General features: G+C 41.1%; 1 protein-coding gene across 5 annotated transcripts; it reads right to left on the reverse strand.

Moving 5' to 3' along the window:
• Window positions 1-828: 828 nt before the first annotated feature.
• AKAP5 (A-kinase anchoring protein 5) lies at window positions 829-18511 on the reverse strand. 5 transcript variants are annotated; one of them, XM_039336955.1, is made up of 4 exons: window positions 18010-18511; window positions 17163-17311; window positions 7318-7367; window positions 829-3737 (listed from the first exon to the last, which is right to left on the reverse strand). In XM_039336955.1, the coding sequence occupies exon 4, from the start codon at window positions 3004-3006 to the stop codon at window positions 1519-1521; it is 1488 nt and encodes a 495-aa protein (XP_039192889.1). In that variant the 5' UTR covers window positions 3007-3737; window positions 7318-7367; window positions 17163-17311; window positions 18010-18511; the 3' UTR covers window positions 829-1518. The 5 variants fall into 5 exon arrangements, with proteins under 5 accessions (XP_039192889.1, XP_039192867.1, XP_039192878.1 ...); XM_039336933.1 differs by having other exon boundaries at window positions 17163-17376; XM_039336944.1 differs by lacking the exon at window positions 18010-18511 and adding an exon at window positions 17804-17993 and having other exon boundaries at window positions 17163-17376.
• Between the last annotated feature and the right edge of the window lie 5124 nt (window positions 18512-23635).

Raw genomic sequence — 23635 nt, forward strand, 5'->3', positions numbered from 1 at the left:
TTTAAGACTTTTGTAGTCCTGAGTTTCTCCAACAGTGGTAGATAGGAAGAGACTCACTGACCCAATTTGGGAAGGATCTCATGAGAGACAGAGAGTAAAGGAGGACAGAGCAGCCAGCTCTCCAGTTACTATCCTGAAGCAAAGGGAATTGAACAACTTACTGAATGTTCCTCAGGGTCTGGAATTAGAGCAGTCTCTGAAAGATTTAGGCTTAGTGTTCTCTTTTTCTCTTTCTCTCCATTTGTCTCCCTCTCCCCGTTTCCCTCTCTCATTCTGTCTTATTTGGATTGGGTTTAGGGGACAGTAGCTCACACTGCAATATATCCAAGGCTTCAGCCCCATTAGCTCTTATTATTTCAATTAGAAGTATTTGTGCTCAGTGGAAAACAATTTTAGTGGCAAGGACTAAACTCTTAGTCATTATTTTAAAATTATATTAATAAAATCATTGTGGGCAGTTGTATCTTTTATGTCTCTAAAATATACCATAACAAATGTCTCTGAATAGTTTGTAAATTTCTCTGAATAAAAGTTTGCTTCTCTTGATGGAGCTAAGATTCTTTGATAAAGTGATCAGTAGGATTTCAGAAACACTGAAGTCATCTACTCCAGTAGAAATGGGTAGCTTTTATATGGAAAAAATATGCCTTTTGGATTCTCTTTTGGATGGGGGTGTCACCAATTTCTGTTCCTTTCCTCAGCTCTTTTTCTGGAAACATTTAACAACTTGATTTAAAGCAGGGGTCTTCAAACTTGGTCCTTTTATGACTTGTGGACTTCAGCTCCCAGAATTCTTCAGCCAGACACGCTGGCTGAGGAATTCTGGGAGTTGAAGTCCACAAGTCATAAAAGGACCAAGTTTGAAGACTCCTGATTTAGAGCAATTTATTTAATAAGTTGAGTTTCTCCTAGCCTGAGCCAGATTTCTCCAACCTATTGACCTCCAGATGTGGAACCCCATTTCCTATAATTTCAGCTACAAATTACGAAAGGCCAAACTTATTTGAAAGGAAGTGGGTTAAAAAACTGCTCAGTCATTAGCAATAATACTTGAAATACTTGGCATTTGCAACTGAAATAAATGAATTGAGAAAAAAGGAAAGGGAGAGAATGGGTATCTTTCCTAGATCTACTATAGAGAGTAAAATCATTAAGACATGTCACCATGCAGCAAAAGATCCTCTCATTTTGTTTTTACAAGCTGTTTATACAATACAATATACATCCATTATACCAACATGCAAAATTAAGCTAATCACAGATATTGCAAATATCTCAGGAATTAAGACCATCCTTAATCTCTCATGCTAAGTTTAAATACTTCAGGACATCTGGAACATTTCCTCACATTAATACTGAACTGGTCATTGATGATGGATAAAGCATTGCTGGCAATGGACAAAGAAAATCCAAATGGTACTTTCTTTCCTAATACAAGCCAATTTGTCCAAATGCTTCCATTTGCCTCCCCATGCCTGATAGCAGGCCTGCCTCTAATTTACAAAGAGGCTCTTGTGATCATAAAAGACTGTTTTGTTTATTTTGCTCCAAAGCCATTTCATTGACAAGCTGCTCAACAGATGACTGAATGGCTGTCTTCACAAGTGAGGCAGCTGTTTCAATCAACAGCATTTCATATTGCTCTGAAGTCCAGTGTTCCTGGCTGTTGGTGCCAAAGGAAGAGGGGACCTGGGAGCATGCTTGGTCTTCCTTTGTGCAGTTGCATCCTGCAGTAGAAGCTTGGTTTTTGCTAGTTTTTTTCTTCCCTTTTTGCTTGATGGCTTGAGGAAATGCAAACATTTCACAGGTAGCAGCTGATTCTTCTTCATCATCCTGATCATCTTCAGCTTCAGTGATCATGATTACAATGCCAGCCCCAGGTATGGTAAACTGCTTTTCTTCACTTTTCTCTTCCTCATCAAAACAAACTGGTATATCTGAAGCCTCATCTTCCATTACAGATGGGCTGCAATGCAACATCACTTCAATGGAATGACCTTCCTTAGCAACAACATCCTCACTCTTGACCACAACATCAATGTCTGCCCCAAATGGCTGTGACTTGGTCTCTTTGGTTCCCTCTCTTTCTATAAGTTGTTGTTCATTTTCAGGCAAATCCTGAGGAATGGGAGGACCGATCTCAATATTAAAACTGAACTTCTGATTTTCCAACTCTTCAAGGTTTCCATAGAGGGTTCCATGATGTAACTGAAATATTTGCTTCTCTTCTTCAGTTACAAGTGCAGTTTCAGAATGGATTATTTCTGATTGAACTCCACAGTCAATATAACAATTGGGATCAGGAAATTTGTTCTCTCTATTGGACAGTGCCACATTTTCCATATTTGTCATGGCTCCATTGTCACTTTCTCCTTCCTGTAGACTTTTGCTGGGGGGTTGTTTTATATCTGGTAGAACTTCCATAGCCACAATCTCTGGCTCTTTGTTACTTTTGTTATTCAGGATGCTTGCTGTATCACTTCCTTTTTTCTTGCAATGAGGCTGTTCTATTATTTCAGAGTGGTTGGTCCTTTTTTTGCTTCGGGAGAGTCTTAGGCAGGGAATTTTAGAACCAGAACTGGGGTGCTCCTTAGAAAATCGTGTCCTGCCAGAATCTCTTATGTCCACATCTAGATGTACGCGAGAATAAGCCTCTGTTTGTTTCTTCAAAGTGGATTTGGATCTTCTCCTTAATGTCACTAGTCGTTTGAAAGCCAGCCAGGCCCCTCCTGAAGTCCAAAATTGATTTGATATCTCTGTTTCATTGTGCCCCATGTCTGAAGGCTGGTTATCAGGCCTTAAGCTAAGTGAATTGGATTCATGATTCTCATCCTTCTCTTCTACCTTCTCACAAGACTTTTTCCTTTTCTTAAAGCAAAAGACAGAAGCCTTTTTGTCTGGACTCTCGGGGACAATAATTGGGTCAGTTGTATTTGGAGTTTCCAATTGTTGCTCAGTGTCCATCTGAATTCCTTTTGCTAAATGTTCCATATTTTTGGCTTCCATTCTAACTTCCCCAAAATTGGTTCCTTTGCTAATGTTTCATTGGAAAGACACAATTGGGGCTGATCTACAATAAAAGAATATCACTTGTAGACCAATTGAGCAGTTATGGTATCTTTTTGGGAATTATATTTTAGAGATGATATGTCAAACCACTTATTTGGAAGCACATTTTCCAATAGCTATCAGAGAAAGAAAATCACTATTAATCCTATTCAGATGTATGTCAGTAAGTTATTAATGAAGTCAATTTATTATCATTCAAAATTGATCTCAAGATATTAGTTAAAGAAACAAAACAAGAGTTAGTTTTTTTAACAGCTAACTCTTAACAGTGCTTTTGTCTTCTCTTTACTCTTCCTGAAGGAGTTACACATGTATTTAATAGTCTTTTGATGTGATGGTGATACTCCTTCATCAGAAGTTCAACATTTTAAATGTTTTATAGGTTTAAAATCAACATACAAAATACCTCCTGTTCCATTAGTGAGAGACTCAAGAAGCAACAACCATTTGCAAATCTACATATGGCTTCCCAGTCAAAGATTTAGTTTGGAAACACATCCAAAACACAGCAGTGGAAAAGGCTTTTTTGCTGATTAATTAGGGGATGAAATTTCCCCAGGATCTTGCATATTTGTTTTTTTACTGCCTTTCAATCCATTTTCCAACTAGTGCTTCTTTGGTTGTAAATGTGACCATTTTCTTCCTCAGTGGGATAGCATTGCAGGCATCTGCAGGAGGGGAGGGAAAGGAAAGGGAAAAAATGAATAGTAGCATGCTAAATTCATCCACACAAACAAATCTTCCAAAGAATTAAGCTATTTTGTTAAGGAAGTGTTTACAATCTTGCCTAAATGGCTTATCACACTGCATGATATCCACAAAGCAGGCATCTTCTTATAGGAATGTAAGTAAGTGGAATACAGGTAGATCCTGAATTTGAATGACCCTATACATCCGGGTTGATAAACTGAAGCTTCCAGATGTGCAAACAAGAAGAGAAAATGGTTGTAGCACTGTCACAAGCTTATGAACTTCAAGAGAGATAGATGATGTGTCTAGAATTTATATGTTGTTGAAATTGCCTCCAGTTTCAGGCAGATCAAGACAATATGGACAATGGCAAGTGATAATGAGACTAGCAGTCCAACAAAATTGATTTATTGATTTGTTTGTACAGATAGTCCTTGACTTACGACCACAATAGAGCCCAAAATTTATGTTGCTAAGTGAGAAATTTGAAAGTGATTTTAGCCCCATTTTATGACTTTTCTTGCCACATTTGTTAAGTGAATCACTGCAGTTGTTAAATTAGCAATACTGTTGTTAAGTGAATCTGGCTTTCCCATTGACTTTGCTTGTCAGAAGGTCACAAAAGATGAATCCATGACTGCAAGCATCATAAAAAGCATCTGAATGTAAATCATGTGACCATGGGGATGCTACAACGGTCGTATTTATTAAATGTGTATGCCACCCATCTCATGATTTAAATCATTTCTATTTACAGTTATATATCAATGAATACCAAGAGTCTAGGTAGCATACAGATTAGCATAAAAATACAATATAAAATACATTGGAAGGCCACATATTTCACATGCCTTATTTGCACATTATGCATATAGAACAGCCTATAAGTAAGTGAGGCTTTATATATATATATAGTATCCCCTATTACAGTCTGCAGTGGCACTCTAGAGCAGACATGTCAAACTCACGACATCACATGATGTCGCGCAACGTATCGGGATGGTTTTGCCATTGCTGGCAATGGGGTGGGCGCGGCTTCCGGATTATGCGTCCGGCCTGCGGGCCAGCAGTTTGACACCTCTGCTCTAGAGACTCAGGCAAAGAATCCTTTGGATTGGAAATGCTTGGGATTATATCTGCAGCTTTCTGCATGCAATGCACATCATTTACTACCTGTCATTCATTTTTACTTTTCTTACATTTAACTCCAAACTGATGTTGTTTTTATCCTGCAATGTTGGATCATCAAGCTTTTCAGGGGCCTGTTACCCCAATGAAAATAAATGTCTGAGGTGGCATGGCTTTGGTTGATGAATCGATTGTTGTTGGGCTTTTGTTTTTTTTTTGCCTATTTTTCTTCCAGGAGCACAAAACACCTTAGCATTCCCTTTGCTTTTTATCCCCATAATTTCCCTGTGAGATGGGTTAGGCTAAGAGAGAATTTGGTTCAAAGTCAGCCAGTAAGTTTCTATGCATCAAGATGGGTTTGGACATGTATCTCCTGAATTCTAGTCTAACACCTTAATTATTACAGTACATCACCCTAGATCTCGGTGCCTTATTTGGAAACTCCAAAATGAAATTGGGTGAATCTGATTTTAGCATTCTCTATTTGAGGAATAAAATTTGAGGCAATGAACTAGCCCCAAGACAATGCTTTTCATCCATCCCTCCACTAGTTGTTTTCCCTTATTAAGCTCGACCCCCCCCTGCAAATGCCAGATGTAGTATACCAGTAGTGGCAAACCTATGGCATGCGTGCCAGAGGTGGCACTCAGAGCTCTCTCTGTGGGCATGCATGCTGTTGCCCCACCAGAGTAGCGAGCACATGGCGTTTGGAAGCGACAGGGCAGGAAGTGAGCGAGCAAGCGGCATTGGTCCCCCGGGGATGCCCCAGAGATGGCAAGGGACTGGCCCCCGTTGCCCTGGCCCCAGCCACGCTCATCCAGTCGGCTGTGACCACTGCAGCCATGCCCACCCAGTGGGCCACACACACCCTGCCCCCTCTGAGGGCACCACAATGCTGATGCAGCCCTGGCACTTCATGATAAATAAGTGGGTTTTGGGTTATAGTTTGGGCACTTGGTCTGTAAAAGGTTTTCCATCACTGTAGTATACTATAGCACACTGGAGAACAATTACTGGGTGACTTTAGCTCAATCCATGTTTCTCCACCCAGTCTTTTCTGAAGGGCTGCTATTGTGAGACAAACATTGGAAGAAAGGTGCCATGTGTACAGGCTTGAATTCTTGGAACAAAGGTGTGATATAAATTTAGCAAAAGCAGAAATAAGTAAATACAGGTAGTCCTCGACTTACAACAGTTTATTTAATAACAACAGAAACAACAACAACAATAATAATAATAGAGTTGGAAGGGACCTTGGAGATCTTCTAGTCCAACAGGGGGTTGGACTAGATAGGAAACCCTATACCATTTCAGTTGGACAGGTAGGAAACCCTATACCATTTCAGACAAATCTCTGTACAGTCTCTTCTTAAAAACTTCCAGTGCTGGAGTATTCACAACTTCTGGAGGCAGGTTGTTCCACTAGTTAATTGTGACCATTCAAAGTTACATCGCTGAAAAAAGTGACCGATGACTGTTTTTCACACTTATCTGTTGCAGCATCCTTGTGTTCATGTGATCAAAATTTGGATGCTTGGCAACTGATTCGTATTTATGATGACTGCAGTGTCCCAGGATCATGTGATAATCTTCTGCGACCTTCTGACAAACAAAGTCAATGGGGAAGCCAGATTCACAACCATGCTACTAATTTAACAGCTGCAGTGATTCACTTAGCAATTGTGGCAAGAAAGGTCATAAAATGGGGCAAAATTCACTTAACCACTGTCTCATTTAACAACATACATTTGGGGTCAATTGTGGTCATACGTTGAGGACTACCTGTAAATAAATAAAATAAATAAACAATCCTGCTGCTGGCTTGAACTTTTGCTCCGTGCACTTATAGCATTCATCAAGGGTGCCTTGACCTTCTGCTTACCCTTGATTGCAAAAAGAAGAAATGTTCCTACACCTGGCATAGATCCTGAGTATCTTTGGTTCACTCATTCACAATTATGGAGGTCTGAATTAGTGCATCAAGAAATTATTCTGTCCTAGATAGTGATTCTCTACTGCTAGCTCCATGCTGTAGCACTACCTCTGGTATACAGCAGATACATAATAGCATGGAAGTACCTAATTTCTAAGAATATTCACTACATACCAAATTGTATTTAAACTGCCTTTCTGATTCATCATGGGACTACCCAAGTCATGGCAAGTCAACAGTTTCCTAGGGTGCTTTCCTTAAAATCTCTTTACACCAAAACATTTTGACCCAATCTTCAACATAGAGGATGCTACACTTTAGAAAAATTATACGAGGAATGCTTATTTATAGGCTCAGTTGCCTTTCCATAGCAACTGCAACATGAATCATTAAGCCCCTGAAATACGCCCATTCAGTTCATCTTTAGGCAATACCTTTGCCTGGAACTCTTCATCCAGAACTATTAAGAGCCTCAAGATTCAGTGGGAGACACTTACCTGATATTTAAAAAGGCCTTGGATTCAATCCTCAGCATTTTGAGGTGCATCTGTTAGAAATGTAAAATAATTCTGTCAAGAATTTGAATTTTCTGCTCTCAAGGGATCCATGGAGATATGAATGCTCATAGGAATGAACTCAATATTTATAATTTTTACAAAATAGAACTGCTAATCTAGTTGAAAAATATGGCCAAGACTTTAAAGGTTCCCCCCCCCCCCTTTATAAAAAAAATGTCTCACAGGTTGACAGTAAGTGGGATTCTCTTCTGACACTTTTTCTATTTTGTGCACTTCATGGAAACTCCAGCATCAACATCACAGGATAGTTTAAAGAAACATACTCCCCCCCAAAAAAAGTAAATACATTTTTGCCATTAAAGTCAAGAATCCCAGTTCCCTCTCTAGTCACTAATCAAATTACATCAATCCAATCCAATCCAATCCATCAATCAATATTTAAAACTAAGCCAAACTGTCCTTGGCAGTTCTAGCCATTTTTTCTCCAGTATTTTTCTGTATAGGGCAGTGCGGTGGCTCAGCGGTTATAAATGCTGGGCTTGTCAGCTAAAAAGCTGGCAGCCCAGCTTCGAGACTCAAGCGCCATGGCATGTGGTGAGCTCCCATCTTTGCTTCATCTCCTGCCAACCTAGCAGTTTGAAAGCATGCAAATGCAAGTTGATAAATAGGTACCACTTCTGTGGGAAGGTAACAGTTGAAATGTCTTAGGACAGTGCTGGCTCAATGGCCTTGAAATGAAGGTGAGCACCACCCCCTAGATTTGGCAACAACTAGTAGTGGAATAAAATCAGCAGGGACTCCTTTTCTTCTATATGAAAAAAATCAGCAGGAATGGAACTCATGGAAAAATGAGCCGTAAATTGATTGTATCTGCACTCACCCACACATCTTTAACTTCCTTCTGAAATCTAGAAGAACTGCTGCCAGTCAGCTGATAACTCGAGGCTAAATGAATGACTAAAATAGCTTCCCATGATAAAGACTACGTACAGATCCAATACTATAGCAAAAGTCACAGTTGGCTTTTAGATAGATGAAAACTTAAATTGCCAAATAGTTATGTGTTTCAAGCAGCATTTGCTGCTATTATGTGATATATTTAAAAATATGTCAAGGCAATTATAGCGATTATAAAGCACTTATTGTAAAAAAAAGTATTTGTCACTTGGTACATATGCTCTGAATATCATATTATCTGTCATCTAATTATCTAACTGTCCAACCATCCAACCTTCCATCCCTCATGTTGCTCAGGTAACATCAGGAGGCTCTCTGGCTCAGTAATGGTATACATGCAACACATGCAGAAGGGCCCAGGTCTGAGTTTAGATCCTCCATTACAAACCTCTGTAGTATTGTGCTCATTTTGAAGGAGACTACTACTTAAATAGCATACTAAAAAGCAGAGACATCACCCTGCCAACAAAAGTGCGTATAGTCCAGGCCATGGTTTTCCCAGTTGCAATGTATGGCTGTGAAAGTTGGACCATAAAAAAGGCTGAGCGCCAAAGAATTGAGGCCTTTGAACTATGGTGCTGGAGAAGACTCCTGCGAGTCCCTTGGACTGCAAGGCGTTCAAACCAGTCAGTCCTAGAAGAGATCAACCCTGACTGCTCTTTAGAAGGCCAGATCCTGAAGTTGAAACTCAAATACTTTGGCCACCTAATGAGAAGGAAGGACTCACTGGAGAAGGGCCTAATGCTGGGAAAGATTGAGGGCAATAGAAGAAGGGGACGACAGAGAATGAGATGGCTGGATGGAGTCACTGAAGCAGTAGGTGTGAACTTAAATGGACTCCAGAAGATGATAGAGGACAGGAAGACCTGGAAGAACATTGTCCATGGGGTCGCGATGGGTCGGACACGACTTCGCAATTAACAACAACAACAACAACAACTTAAAACCAAGAAGGATCATTGTTCCCAGATAGGATTTGATTATAAGATCTGTGATAGGTGAGTGAATTGGTGGCATCCTTCTCTGTGGGCTATGGCAGCTAGGTCAGCTGGAAACTATAGTTTAGCTTCATCTGGAGGGTCACCCTGCCCAAAAGGGCTTTCCTACCTGCAGTCCAGACAAGATCTGGCCTGATTCCCTTTGACCAGTTATTGTTACTAGTGAACCACATATACCTAGGTTATTATTCACATTATCTTTGCACTCACAAAGTTTATTGCATGGGATTAGGAAGGGAACAGAATCAGGAAGAACATTATAACGATATCAGATAGTGAGAAAAGGTTATGCAAAATATTTAGTCACAAAGTAAATGTACCATATTGCAAATATGCATTTGAATTAATGCTTCAATATTTCATGGTCCACATAAGCAGGTCTACCCATTCCCACCGTTACTGTGCACTGGCTCCAACAAGGGAAGGTAGCAGCTTATAATCATATATTGTTATATCTATTAAGAGATCCAGTCTGGTATAGTATATAAGACACCAGGTTAGAAACTAGTAGACACAAATCTAGCTGGGTGACCTTGGGCCAGTCAGTTTCTCTCATCTCAAGGGATTTGTCCAAGCAGTCACCAGGACTCAAAGGCACCCATAGAAATCTATTAACCAAGTATATGCCTTTTTCATAAGCCTTTTGTTTCAGTAAGACTTCAGTAAGTACTATAGACTAGCAGAAGATTGCTCAATGGCTTTCAAGAGTAGCTATTAGCCACACTTACCAACTCTGCTAAAGACTATCATTGGGATTCTGCTACTGATGTTCCATTAAAAGTTTTCACTTTTAGCAAAAAGACAAAAAAGTTGGTCATCAAAGGAGTATTACAGAACTCAACACTCATTAACTTATTATCTGAATGTTTTCAGTCTCTTTTGTACAATTTCAGATGTCACTAATGGATTATTTTTCTCACAGACAAACCTAGTTTTGGTTTTTTTTGTGCACTACTAAGTAAAGAAATCTTTGTTCTGTGCTAAATTTTCCACTGTTCAATTTCACTGAAGAATTCTACCACTAACAGGAAAAAAAATATTTTTCTATTCCTATAACGCCATGTATTATTTCATGTACTCCTATTATATCCCCTGTTTTTCCTTAATCTAAAAAGACTCAAATAACATAAGCTTTCTTCCTTGGTTAGTTACTCCAGCCTTGGGCACCTTTGAAAGCCTTTTTATCCTGCACCATAATGATTCTGGGGATTTAGGGACCATTATACACCCAAGCCAAATTGCAAATTGTAGATTTATGTAATTTTTAAAGTATCCAAATGCTTTCAAATACAGAATTTGCTTTTTCCTCTCACACTATAACTATAAACCAGGATCAGGAGATCCAAAATCTTACTTGAAGCTCCCCAATCAGGAAAGCAGCATAACAATGAAGGTGGGGAACCTTATGTGGATAATTTTACTCTTAGGTGTCCCCCTGTTTGAACAGACCTTTTGAAGTTCTTCATCATTCCAATTTATTTTAAAACTATGCAGGCACAATTTCAATTCAAGTACAATCCTTTTTCAAAGTATCCAATATTCAGTTGCATAGAAAGAAAACAAGTAACATAAATAAAATACATTCAGTAGTATATACTGAACATATTCAGTAGTATATACTGTATATTTGGACTAACAGGAAAAAACAAAGACCCTTCAAGGCTGGGGAAACTGGCCATGCTGAAATAGCATGGCCAAGAATTAAAAAATCCTTCTTAAAACATGGGGAATGCTTTATAACAAATCACATAATTTATTACCAGCCTAGAATTATTGTCACTGACTTAGATCACTTGTTACATTAAACTGGTGAATTTACTTTTGAGTTAACCTGGTAAATGAACCCATCCATTATAAACCAAGCAACTATGAACCACTTAGCTAACATGATTTTGAAAATCCCAGGACCACTGACTGACCTATTAGAATTTGAGACAAGTACTTAGATATATTAATGTTTGAACTGCATTCAAGATTGTGCTTTACTGCATTTCTGATGAAGAAACCTTAATAACCCTCATTTTGGAAATTAAAATTTTTCTATCATCAGCTCGTCTAATATTACTTATCGAAAGAATTATTATTACTAAAGATGTACATACTGTGAACTTGAATGAATAGATCTGAAAGCTAAATCATACTCATTGACCTAAATTTATGCTATGTAGTTCCAGTGTCAATTTGGAGTCTTTTTTTTTTATTGAAAATTTTTAAAAGTTTTACAAATATACAACCAAAAACAAATCAACCCTCACCCCATCCCTCCCAAGCCCACCCCTGCCTCCCCCCTCCCCGAACTTCCCAGAACTGAATATAGGCTTATCTAAAATTTTAAAATATCTAAACAAATTTTACATCTTATAATAATAAAATATATGTAAGCATTAAAAAAAATACTTAAAAAAGAAAAAAGAAAGAAAGGAAAGAGAGAGAGAAAGAAAAAAAAAGATAAAAAAGAAAAAACAAAAAACGGAAAAAGAAAAGAAAAAACAATCTATACAAGTTATAAGAAAGCTAAATGATATTTTTCCATATCCAAATTATATTGTATAAAATTTATCCATTTTTCCCATACAACAAAAAATTTCTCTTGAGATGCTCCTTTAAGAAAGCCGAAATCTTTGCCATTTCCGCCAAATAAGAAACTTTATAAAACCACTCTTGCAAAGTAGGCAAAGATTCCTTCTTCCAAAAGTCTTGTATAACAGTACTATATAGTTAAATCAGTCTTCCCTATCATCATAAGTGGTAGAATAAATATTACTATAAATCTAATGTTTAAAAAAGTGACTATAAATGCACATTTTCAGAGTTCACTAGGAAACATCTGACATCCTAAAGAAACCTTAAGGATTCTTAAGCTTTTTCTCTCTCTTATTTAAATCTATTCATCCTGTTAAAAATCCACTGGCTATTTGATGTTTGTAAATGATCTTTCAGCTTTAACTAATAATATTCTTATGTACTCCTTTTCAATGCCTGTAGCTGATTTCTATTATATTGTTCAATGCATTATAGCTATCTTCATATACAATTCAGCAACAAAAATAGGAATTATTACAATTGCATATCAAGGCCTAGCATCAGGTTGTGAGCCACACTTGATCAACAGTTGAGTGTTACGATAGGCTAGTTATGATAATTAATCAATGCTTACAACTAGTATGGATATATATGTAATGGTTTATACTAAAAATGGTTTGGTATGATGTAAGGGTTAGAGACGAGGATTGGTTCCCCTCTAGAATCTGATGGATCTTGAGATAACAATAAATTTATAAAGTTAAAGTAAGAGAAAATAAGGAGCAATCAACTATAAAATGTGGTTTCTGGGATGTATATCTGAAAACTCAAACCACTGTTAGTACAAAGCATGCCTTGATCTAATAATATGAATTAAGTCATATTTTTATAAATGTATGTATCTTATTACTTACACTGAAAGCTATTTTTGTGAACCTTTCCATTGAGTAGTTTTAAACAGGGACATCAGAGTATTAGATCAGTTACATGTAAAACAAATATCCTAAATAATTGGAGAGCAGATTATGTTAAGACACAATTTTATGATAAATGCTTATATAATCTAAAGACAGAAAGCTCCATATGGAAGAAACATTCTCACTTTTCACACAGGTGGGAAGAACAGTTATATAATGCTCTCTGCTATGGCATACATTATCTACCACTTAATCATATTAAAAGTATACTCCTGGCTTCATTATGGTAGTTACTTTTACTCATTCATTTATATATGCTTTTAATAGGATTAACATTTTATCAGATTCAAGATGGATTCCATTTAATTTTATTAGGTTGCAGCCTTCTTGTGGTAGCCTTAACAGTGGGCACAAGTAGCACCCATGCAGAATATTTCTTCAGCCATTCCTTCTTAGATGGATACCTGGTTTGCTTTCTTTCCCTTTACTTCTGAATAGACAAGATTAATAACAAGTAAGGGCTTGTGCAAGGTATGGTAAAAAAAAAAGAAGTCAAGATGGCAGCTGCAATCGAAGCTCCACCATTTATTTTGTGTAGAGGTAGTTCTCGACTTACGACCATTTTTGCCACAGTTGTTAAGTGAATCTGCCTTCCCCATTGACTTTGCTTGTCAAAAGGTCGTAAAAGGTGATCACATGACCTCAGGAACACTGCAACTGTCATAAATATGAGTCAGTAGCCGAGCATCTGAATTTTGATCACGTGACCAAGGGGATGCTGCAACGGTTGTAAATGTGAAAAATGGTCATACGTCACTTTTTTCAGTGCCCTTGTAACTTTGAACGGTCACTAAATGAACTGCTATAACTAGAGGACTACCTCTATAACATGTGCAATATATGTAAACAAACAGGCAGAGCTTCAATTGCTGGGTCATGGCCGCTTTCTTGATTTTTTTTTTATCATACTGGTAGAAACTTCTGATTAGAGCTGAGATTATATCTGAAGGCTGTGATCACTTTTTCACTTTTATAGGTGATCAGCAAATATTGAAAATCTATAACGTGTGGACAATTGCATAAAAGCCAGCATGGCTGCCTTTTCCCATTTCACTCATGCCCCTCCCCAGTGAAGGGGTTTTCACCAAGTCAGTCCTGTGCTATGGACAAAAGCTTTCTCTGCATTGAAGTCCATCTTAGAACTGGCTTTCCATTCACCTAAGGGCACATTGTGTGGTACACGCTTGTCATTAATGCCTCTTCCTCCCAGCACATGGATCGGTGTAACTCTGCTGTTCCCCTTCAGTAGTGTTCACTATAGGACAGTGGTGGCAAACCTATAGCACGCATGCCAGAGGCAGCACTCAGAGCCCTCTCTGTGGGAACGCGCACCATACCCCAGAGATGGCAACTGTCTCTCTTCAACCAGCTGCCCCGCTAACTCGCCGAGGTTCCACATGGTTGGATGCATCCCAGCACCCATGTGCTCACTGGCCTCTGTGTGCAGGGACCGATGGTGTCAGGCAGCAGTCGCCCCAGCTGCTGCCTCAACTTGTCCTGTGACAATGGCACCCCTGCCCTGCCTCATCTCTCCCCACAGGACGAGCCTCCTGCCCACCGCCCCACCTGCCAGAGACCCCCTGTATCTCCGCCAACCCTGCCCGGCTCCCACAGGCATCCCTCCCCACGAGCAACATTGTGGTGATCACGCCCACCTTTGCCACACCCACCCAATCTGCCATGACCACCACAGCCACACCTATCCAGTGGGCCATGCCCACCTGGCACCTGGCGATAAATAAGTGGGTTTTGGGTTGCAGTTTGGGCACTCGGTCTCTAAACGGTTCGCCATCACTGCTATAGGACAAAAGGGGGCCAGACAGGGTCCACATGAGCCAACCCATGCTCCCTGATGCATCACAGCAATTATTATTTAAAAGGAGCCTGAACTTCTTGGACATCTCTTGGGAATAGAGATACTTGGAAGCAGCAGCATCCTGAAAGATGAAGCTGTGCTCCAGATCTGCCGTGGAAAGAAGCTGCTTCTTCTTCCAACTTTGCAAATCCTTGGACTGAGCAGAGGGAATGGCAGCAGCAGCCAAAACTGTACTTCCTTTTTGTCAAAGGCAAACAGCAATAGACAACAGCTTATTTAAGTAGACTTGTATTACTTAAGCGACAAAAATTGTACATTTTTGCTATCAAGAATTATTTCTAGATATTTTCCCCAGAAGCTACATGAACCTTATAAGACCACAGTAAGACCACACCTGGAATACTGCAGCCAATTTTGGTCACCATATCACAAAAAAGATGTTGAGAATTTGGAAAAAAATTCAGAGAAAAGCAACTAAGATGATCAAAGGCCTGGAGACTAAAACATACAAGGAATGGCTATGGGACTTGGGTTTGGCTAGTCCAAAGAAAAGAAGAAATGGGAGACATGATAGCAGTATTCCAGTATTTGCGAGGCTGCCACAAAGAAGAGGGGGTCATGTTATTTACCAAAGCACAGGACAGGACAAGAAACAATGGTTGGAAACTGACCAAAGAGAGAAGCAACCTTGAATTAAGGAGAAACTTCCTAACAGTGAGAACAATTAAACAGTGGAATAGCTTGGCCCCAAAAATCATGGATGCTCCATCACTGGAGATTTCTAAGAAAAGACTAGAAAATCACCTATCTGAAATGGTATAGGTTCTCCTGCTTGAGCAGAGGGCTGGACTAGAAGATCTCCAAGGTCCTTCCAGCTCTATTCTATTCTATTCTATTCTATTCTATTCTATTCTATTCTATTCTATTCTATTCTATTCTATTCTATTCTATTCTTAGAGAAGAGACCAGCATATTGTGTTTGTATGTATGTGTGCATGTGTAATGAGATGTGGGTGCACAAAACATTTTGTATCAACAGTACTATAAATTAAGCATTGCAGAAGGTGTCAGCTACATTATCTACGCATTTCTTCTTTTTTTGCATCTAATCTGATCCACAATTCTGAGTTATAATAGAGACACTACAGCTAATTTGCATATTCCACTTGTCTTGGTGTAGTGCAGGGCAGCTTGCTTACAAATGCATGACATCATCCTCAACCTGCCCCTGGCCACCCATTTTTCCTTGTTTTTTATCAAAAGTAATTTTCCAGTCTCTGCTGATTGAAGCAGTGCTGTGTGGTCAGTGCTAGCCCTGCTGTCAATTGGCTGTGCTGTGCATGTTTATCCCTCCAATCATGGTCACCTTTGGCTATTTTTCCTGGCCTCTTAGACCTGTCCACAGGTGGACCATTCATGTTTGCTTTCTTTTGTTAACCCATCCACTGGAGAACAGATGAATCTTTCTTTTTGGGGAGGGGGGTTCCTATTTAACCAATCTGCTTATGGACCAATGAAACTGTGGGCCTTAACTCTCTCTCTCTCTCTCTCTCTCCCCCCCCCTCTCTGTGTATGTATGTGTCTCAGTGTCTATGTGTGTTTTAATCAGTCCCATGGAAGCATCCTAAAAGCAATGAAATGGCAATAGAGGGACAGGATGCTGGGGTCCGAATGGTGTGGAGGGGAAGAGAAGGATCCATGAAGGAGAAAGGGAAGGGCAGCAAAAGATTCTGTGTGCCAGAGAAAAAGAGAGTGTGGGCAAGCAAACAAACCAGCAAGGAAATACCAAAACTTTTTCCAAACACTCATAAAGAAGAGGCATGTGCTCACTCACACTCCAAGTGCGTGCCCACGCACACTCATAGACACACACACACACACCATTCCTTTCTCTTCTCTCTCAGTGCTGATGTGCCTCCCAGTCTCCTGGACAGAAATCCAGTAACATTAATGATTTGTTGACCCTTTCTTATTGGGGCTCTTTGCCAAGCTATCTCCTGGCAGAAAGCAAGAACTGGGTGAAATTGACAAGACTATTATCCTAGCTCAAATGACAGCAAGAAGCTAAAACAGTGATGCCTCCGGTTATTTTCCCATCAATTCATTTGTGGAGTTCATCCATTTATCATGAGCAAGAACTCCTGCACTCAATATTATACTTCAAACTGTATTGGTCTATGACCAGGGATGTTTGCTTATGCAAACGAATATCCTCAAAAGTCTGCCCATTTGGTGCTTGTGTTCCAGGTATGGGTGGAGAGATAAAGGAAGCAGGGGGACCCACCTATCAGAGGCCATGGTAGCTGCTGTCCAGACAGAACTCCTGGCCAGCATTTTTGCCAAAGCTTGAAATCCAGACAGCAGCTTCTTAAACCAACTTCATTACTAGCTGGTTTCAGCACAGATAACCAGCTTAAGGTGGTTGTGTGGAGTTGTCCTACTCAAGCAAATGTACATTTGTTAGATCCTGTGGTTTAAAACCTAGCCCTCTGCACTAGATCTTAAGTATGATAATGCAGAATCTTAAAAGCAAAAACAAAAAAAAGGGCTTACTTTTAGTCACAAAAGTGTGCAGCTCAGCTATCATATTGTTCCTGCATGACTGTAGACTTTGGTGACTGCAGTTAAAGGGAACAGTTGTCTGCTTGGGATCTTCATTTGTTTCAAGATGGTCCCATGGCTCCCATTTCACAGGCCAAACACTGAGGATGCCAAACAGGAGTTCTGGTTTCTTCAAGGCATGATGCACATGCTCAAGGGAGATGTTCTGCTAGGAGGAAGCCCAGCACCAGGGAATCATTTCTAATCCCCCCACCCCACCCCACCCGGGCATTAAAGAGCGTTGGTGGCTGGTTCCCCTTGAAACCCCTTTGCCCACACAAAGCCTCCTCCGAAGCACGCTCAGCGGGGACTTTTCCACGCCTATTCTCCCGTTAGAGAGAAAGGCTCCCTCAACTTCCCTGAGCGTGAAGCATACTCAGAAGAGGGGAGGGGATGCTGCTTCCAGTTTAGGGACAGATCAAGGGACCGCCGTCTCTTCTACCCTGCACACACCCACACCGAGCAGCTGTCCTTGCGTTGCGCGCGCTTAAAATGTCCTTAGGCACCGGGAAGATGCCGGGGGGGGGCATTAGCAATACAGCCACGCGTTGCAAAGATCGCCGCTTAGCGCCCGGCGCCCTTGCCCGGTCTACCTGCACGAAGAAAGCGCGGGTCCCAAGGCTGCAAGGAACGGCGATAGCACATCCTTTGATGGGATCGATCCTCACCCCACCTTCCCGCTCGTCCTTCAAGGGGGCGACCTCCTTTTTTTCTTCCCCAACGCTCTCGGCTCGGCATTTGCCCGCCTCGGCTCTGGCCAGGGCACCGCGACTGCTGGCTATCTCCCGGCCGGGCTCACCTGCTTCCTTTCCAGCCGTTCTCGCCTCCGATCCGCCGCCGCCGCGCCTCCTGCCTCGGTGGTTGAAGTCAGCGCTCGCCTCCGAACGGCTGCGGCGGCGGCTGCCGTCCCTTCTTTGCTTGCCGCTGCAGATCCTCCCACTTGACTCCCGGGGAGGGTGGAAGGAGAGGAGCCCGCCCGCCACTGCGCTCTGGCGAAGCCAAGGAGTCGCCCCGAGAAGGAGGGTCCTGGCGGAGCTCAGGCGCTGCAGCGACTCCCTTTGTCGCCCATCGCCGTCGGCTGGCCCTCGAGGGTCTTCGCTCTGCGGCGCGGATGGACGCGGAGCTTTTTGTGGGAGATGCAGGCTGTGTGGCGCCGCGGCAGGCGCGTTTCTGCTGGCTGCCTTGCAAGGCTTTTCTTCACACACGTGCACCTGGCGTGTTGGTGGGCACAGCTAACTTGCCGTCTTTGCAGGTGATAATGGAATAAAAGCTGCCTCTCACGCTAGACGTGCTTGGTCTCCCAAAGGAACCCCTCCTGACCTGCACCAGCAGCGCTGTCCGGATTTTAGCATCTTCTCCGTTACAGTCCATCCGGCTTTCCCTGCGGGAGCCTTGAGAAGCATCCAGAGGAACTCCGTTTCTTCCCTTAGCCACCAGGGAGGGCTTTGTGTCTGGTCCAGAGCCATTTGCAGCAGTCCTACTCCAGCATCTTAAACCTCTCCACCACACTGGCCTTGAGACGCCAGGGATACTAACTGAGGGTTTTGGGAATTGTAACCCCAACTGGCTGAGAAGCAGCAGGTGGCAGGAAGGCTGGATCTTTTTGGAAATGGCTTTGCTGAGTCACAAGCACAAATGTCCTAGGAGGGGTGCCCAGACTTAAACCTGGCATCTTGTATGTTCAAACTTACTTGCCTATTGATACAAGGTTTCTTAGCCAGCTGAGCAACATGCAAAATCAAAACGGGTAGTTCTGAACTTACCACTGGTTATTTAGCAGCCAATCAAAGTTACCACAGACCCTTTCAAAGGTTCTTACAACAAACCTGGCTCTGAAGTTCCTACGGCCAACATTCCCCCCCCCCCCCAATGGTTACATCAGTGTTCCCTAACCTTTCCGGGTTGGCAGCCGGATGCAGGGGGACAGGAAAAGAGAGAATAGTTTTGTGTGAGAGGCAGCTGCGTATGCACACACAGCTTTATTTATGAATGGGGCTGTGAGTGCCACACCCACTGCTCAAGTGAGTTGGGCTGCGCACACATGCGCAGGCTTGGCTGAAAATAGGCCACAGCCTGGTAGATGTTTGGACCCCTGTGTTAGTCAAGGACTATCCTGTATATGAGAAACAATGATAACCATAACAGTACTGCTCTGTAATGTTAGTATATGATAAAATCTATTGCTAATCAACGAGTTTTCACTGGTTATAAAGTGGTGAGGGCTATAATTGCAGCAAAGGCAACTTTTCTTGTAAAATGAGTCCACTTTTTTAGATCTAAACTACAACTTTCTTTCCTGAAGCACAAAACTATATGCATGGAATTCAAGTGGGTCTTTGAATACAGAGTGATACAGCAAGAGTCTCATTTTCTCATTTTAATCTTTGAAATTTAAGAATTAGATACAATAACAAAATAGACATCAGAAACACAAACCTAGGATGTGAGAAAAATAATGGAAGCAGTAGTTGAATACAAGTCGCCTCTGTGGATGGTGTCCACCTTGTGGCTCATGTCAAGAAGAGCAACAAAGATGATCAGGAGACTGGAGGCTAAAACATATAAGGAACAGTTGCTGGAATTGGGTATGTCTAGTTTAATGAAGAGAAGGACGAGGGGTGGCATGATAGCAGTGTTCCAATATTTCAGGGGCTGCCACAAAGAAGAGGGAGTCCAGCTATTCTCCAAAGCACCTGAAGGCAGGACAAGAAGCAATGGATGGAAACTAATCAAGAAGAGAAGCAACCTAGAACTAAGGAGAAATTTCCTGACAGTTAGAACAATTAATCAGTGGAACAACCTATCTCCAGAAATGGTGAATGTTCCAACACTGGAAGTTTTTAAGCAGAGACTGGACAATCATTTGTCTGAAATGGTATAGGGCAGAGGTGTCAGACTGCCGGCCCATGGGCTGGTTTCATCATACCAAAACTGCGCCTACCCCATTGCCGGCAATGCAAAGAGTTGTGATATGTCGTGACACGTCACGTGATAAGGCAAATTTAACACCTGTGGTATAGGATTTCCTGCCTGAGCAGGGGGTTGGACTAGATGACCTCCAAGATCCCTTTCAACTTTATTATTATTATTATTATTATTATTATTATTATTATTATTATTATTATTATTCAACACCCATATGCCTTGGCTAAGCAAATAAAATGTAGGTGGGATATGACTTTGTGAATGCATTTTTTTAAAAAAAAAACCCTGCTTAGAACTTGTTAACACCATTTTCTCCAGCATTTGCTATTCTTAATGCCACCCTTAATCCCCCACCCCACGGACTATTTACAGTGTGGAATATCTTCTCACTGAAAATTCTAAAGAGGATAATTTATGTCAGATTGTGTAGCAATTCTCTGGGGTAGGTTTTTCATAGCACCTGATTATCACATCTCTGACTGGCAAAATAGGATTCCCCAACTGACAATCTGTGCAATTTCTGCTCTGTGACATTTATCCTGAAATAACCTGCAAGATAGCCAGGTTTTGTGTGGTAGCATGCAAAATCAGGCAACGGATAATTAAGAACAAATGATTTTATGCTACTATTTTAGCATTTATACAGTACTGTTCTGACTATTAATTTTAATTCTATTCTTCTTTTCTCATACATGTAGCTGAAGCAAGCTTCTTAGTATTGTTAGAAGTAAAGTCTTCATCCTGGTTCATCCAAGCCGGGAATAAATAAGCAAACATGGTGACTGCTTTGGGAAGAAGGTTACAGTTTATTGCAGAAAGAAGGTCTTCAGGAAAGTACAGAGGAGAGAGAAGGAGAGCTGAGCACATGGGGCAGTAGGCTTTTATACCCCCTCTAGCCTTGTTTGGAATAGTTTTCTGTTCCTGTGGCATGAACCTTGAGGCTGTTTCTGAGTGTTTGTCTAGGCCTTGATATCTGTGGTTTAATTCTATTATCATATCCTGCTTCCCAGGTGATGGGGCTGACTCCTAGAGTTTGGGTGGGGTATGCAGATCTTCTCTTTTGTCTTCTTCATTGCTCTGGCTCCAACTTTCTGATGGTTTTACATTTGCATTTGTATGGGCCTAGCTCTTGCTTGGGGCAGAGAGATAGATTTGGGGCCAGGTTTGGTTTTAAAAAGTCCTTTTGAGGAAAAATATATTTTTCTGCCCTTTTTAATATTTCCTTCTGGGGGGGCTAACTTCCATCAGTATTTTCTGTTTTTAATACTCATTTAGTTAACATTCTTTGTGTATATATTTTACCCAGCTGTTCTGATCTGATTGAAGGCAAAAGGAGAAGGGGATGGCAGACAATGAGATGGTTAAATAATGCCATTGTTGCAAGGAACATGAATCTAGGCAAACTTTGGGAGACAGTGGAGGATAGAGGAGCCTGGTGTGCTATGGTCCAGGGGTCACAAAGAGTCAGACACACAACCTAGCAACTGAATAACAACAAATGCTGATCTCATCAATTCAGCTTTGCATATTCACATATAGATTTCCTTTGGGCTGATTAATGACTACAATAAAGCCTTCTAGGTTTATATCACCCGCTGCAACATCTTAACTGGGAAAGCCAAAATGCCTGACATCCTTCCCCAAGAGAAGCCTAGTTCTTTGTGTCTTCTTTGAAATGTAGCAGTGACTCAAGCAGAAATAAAATAGGGTTAAAACCAAATGGAACAAAGTTCAGCCTAGACATCAAGAACTTCCTGACTGTTGCAACTGTGGGTTCTCCTTCCCTAGAGATCTTCAGACAGTGCCTGAAAGATTATCTGTCAAAGATGTGTGTGAATCCTGCCCTGAGGCAGGGTGTTGAACAGATGACCTCTAGGATATCATTAAACTGTGATTTTATACAGACGTCTGTAAGGACAGAATTCAGCTTTAGTCTTTGTATAAGACATGACTGAATCATTTGGATCACAGCTGATGCAGGAACATGAAAAAAATGGCACTGACTAGGCTTCAGTGAGCAAGACTGTTTGCCTACTTCCAAAGGCAGAGCAATAAATCATGTAGACATAGAACAAGAAACTTGCTAGTGGCTGGGTGCCAAGGCCTTCCATGATTTATTCCTCATGGCACATGAGCCATTCTATTACAGGATGACAAATTACTATGTTAAGAAACCATCAAACTAGCTGGCTTCCTCACCTTGAATTCCTTACAAGAACCAACTATTTGAATATGTTTAAAAAAATCCAAAGAGAACATACAACATTTTGGAGCTTTTTACATTAGACAATCAAATAATTGTTACAGGCATTTTTGACATCTCAACAGCTAGTTATATATAGTAAGGGTATGAACTGATTGGATGAGAGCTTGGCTGTGTTCTGATTGGATGGAGGTGTGTTCTGATTGGTTAGGAGCTTGGCTGTGCTCTGATTGGCTGGGGGGTTGGCTGTGCTCTGATTGGCTGGGAGAGTGTTCTGTTTGGGTGGGGGCTTTGTTGTGCTCAGGTTAGTCTGAGTTGCCGGGGGGTTTAAAATGGTGAGCTGCATTGCTAATTTTTGGCTTCGTGGTCGTGCCTCATCTTCATGTGGGTGTCAGTTTGCTTCATGTATGGATTGGAGGGGTTTAAAGTGGCTAATGATGCAGCTGTGGTCTGGCTTCTGGTTTGTGGTCGTGCCTCATCATCGGTGTGGCTTTGGGTTTGCTTTTTGCGTGGATGTGTGGTGGTGATATCCTGTGTGGTTTTTGTGAGTGTGGGTCTGGTGTCATTTTTTGTGTTAGGGAGTCGTTTGTCAATCAGGGCGGGTTTCCAAATGGCTGGTAGGCGAGATGTATCATCTCATTTGTTCATGCTGTGTGGGCGTTTTTCTATCTCGATGGCTTCTCTGATTATTCTGTTATTAAAATGTTCAGTTTTGGCAATAGTTCTGGTCTTTTTAAAGTCAATTTCATGTCCTGTGATTTTTAGGTGTTGGACCAGGGAAGAAGTTGGTTCCTCTTTTTTGACTGAGTTCTTATGTTCTTCAATGTGTGCACTTATTCTTCTGTTGGTTTGTCCGATGTATGTGGTGGGGCAAGTGGTGCATGGGATTTCGTATACTCCTTGATTTTCTAATTCAATTTTATCTTTGAGGTTTCTTAGGATGGTGGATATTTTTCTGTTTGGGCAGAATGCTGTCTTAATGTTGTGTTTGTGGAGAATCTTACTGATTCTGTCTGTGGTGCCTTTTATGTAAGGGAGGAGAGCTTTGCCGTTTTCTTGTTCTCTGTCTTGGGTTTTAGTGGGGTTTCTTTTTGGATTAGTTTGGTAATCTTATTTCGTTGGAATCCATTGGATGTAAGTACATTAGTGAGAGTGTGTAGTTCGGTTTTTAGGTGTTGTTCATCAGCTAAGCGTTTTGTTCTAGAGATGAGTGTCTTGGCTACGGAGTTGATCTGTGCTGGGTGGTGGTGTGAGAGAGCATGCAGATAGCGGTTTGTGTGTGTTTTCTTCTGGTAGA

The sequence above is a fragment of the Crotalus tigris genome, unplaced genomic scaffold, assembly GCF_016545835.1.
Source record: "Crotalus tigris isolate CLP2741 ecotype Arizona unplaced genomic scaffold, ASM1654583v1 scf7180000017548.2638350, whole genome shotgun sequence".
NCBI classification, from domain to species: domain Eukaryota; kingdom Metazoa; phylum Chordata; class Lepidosauria; order Squamata; family Viperidae; genus Crotalus; species Crotalus tigris.

Coding starts and splice junctions, on each gene's coding strand:
- AKAP5 (XM_039336922.1), bottom strand. CDS start 3,006: ATGGAAGCCAAAAATATGGAACATTTAGCAAAAGGAATTCAGATGGAC.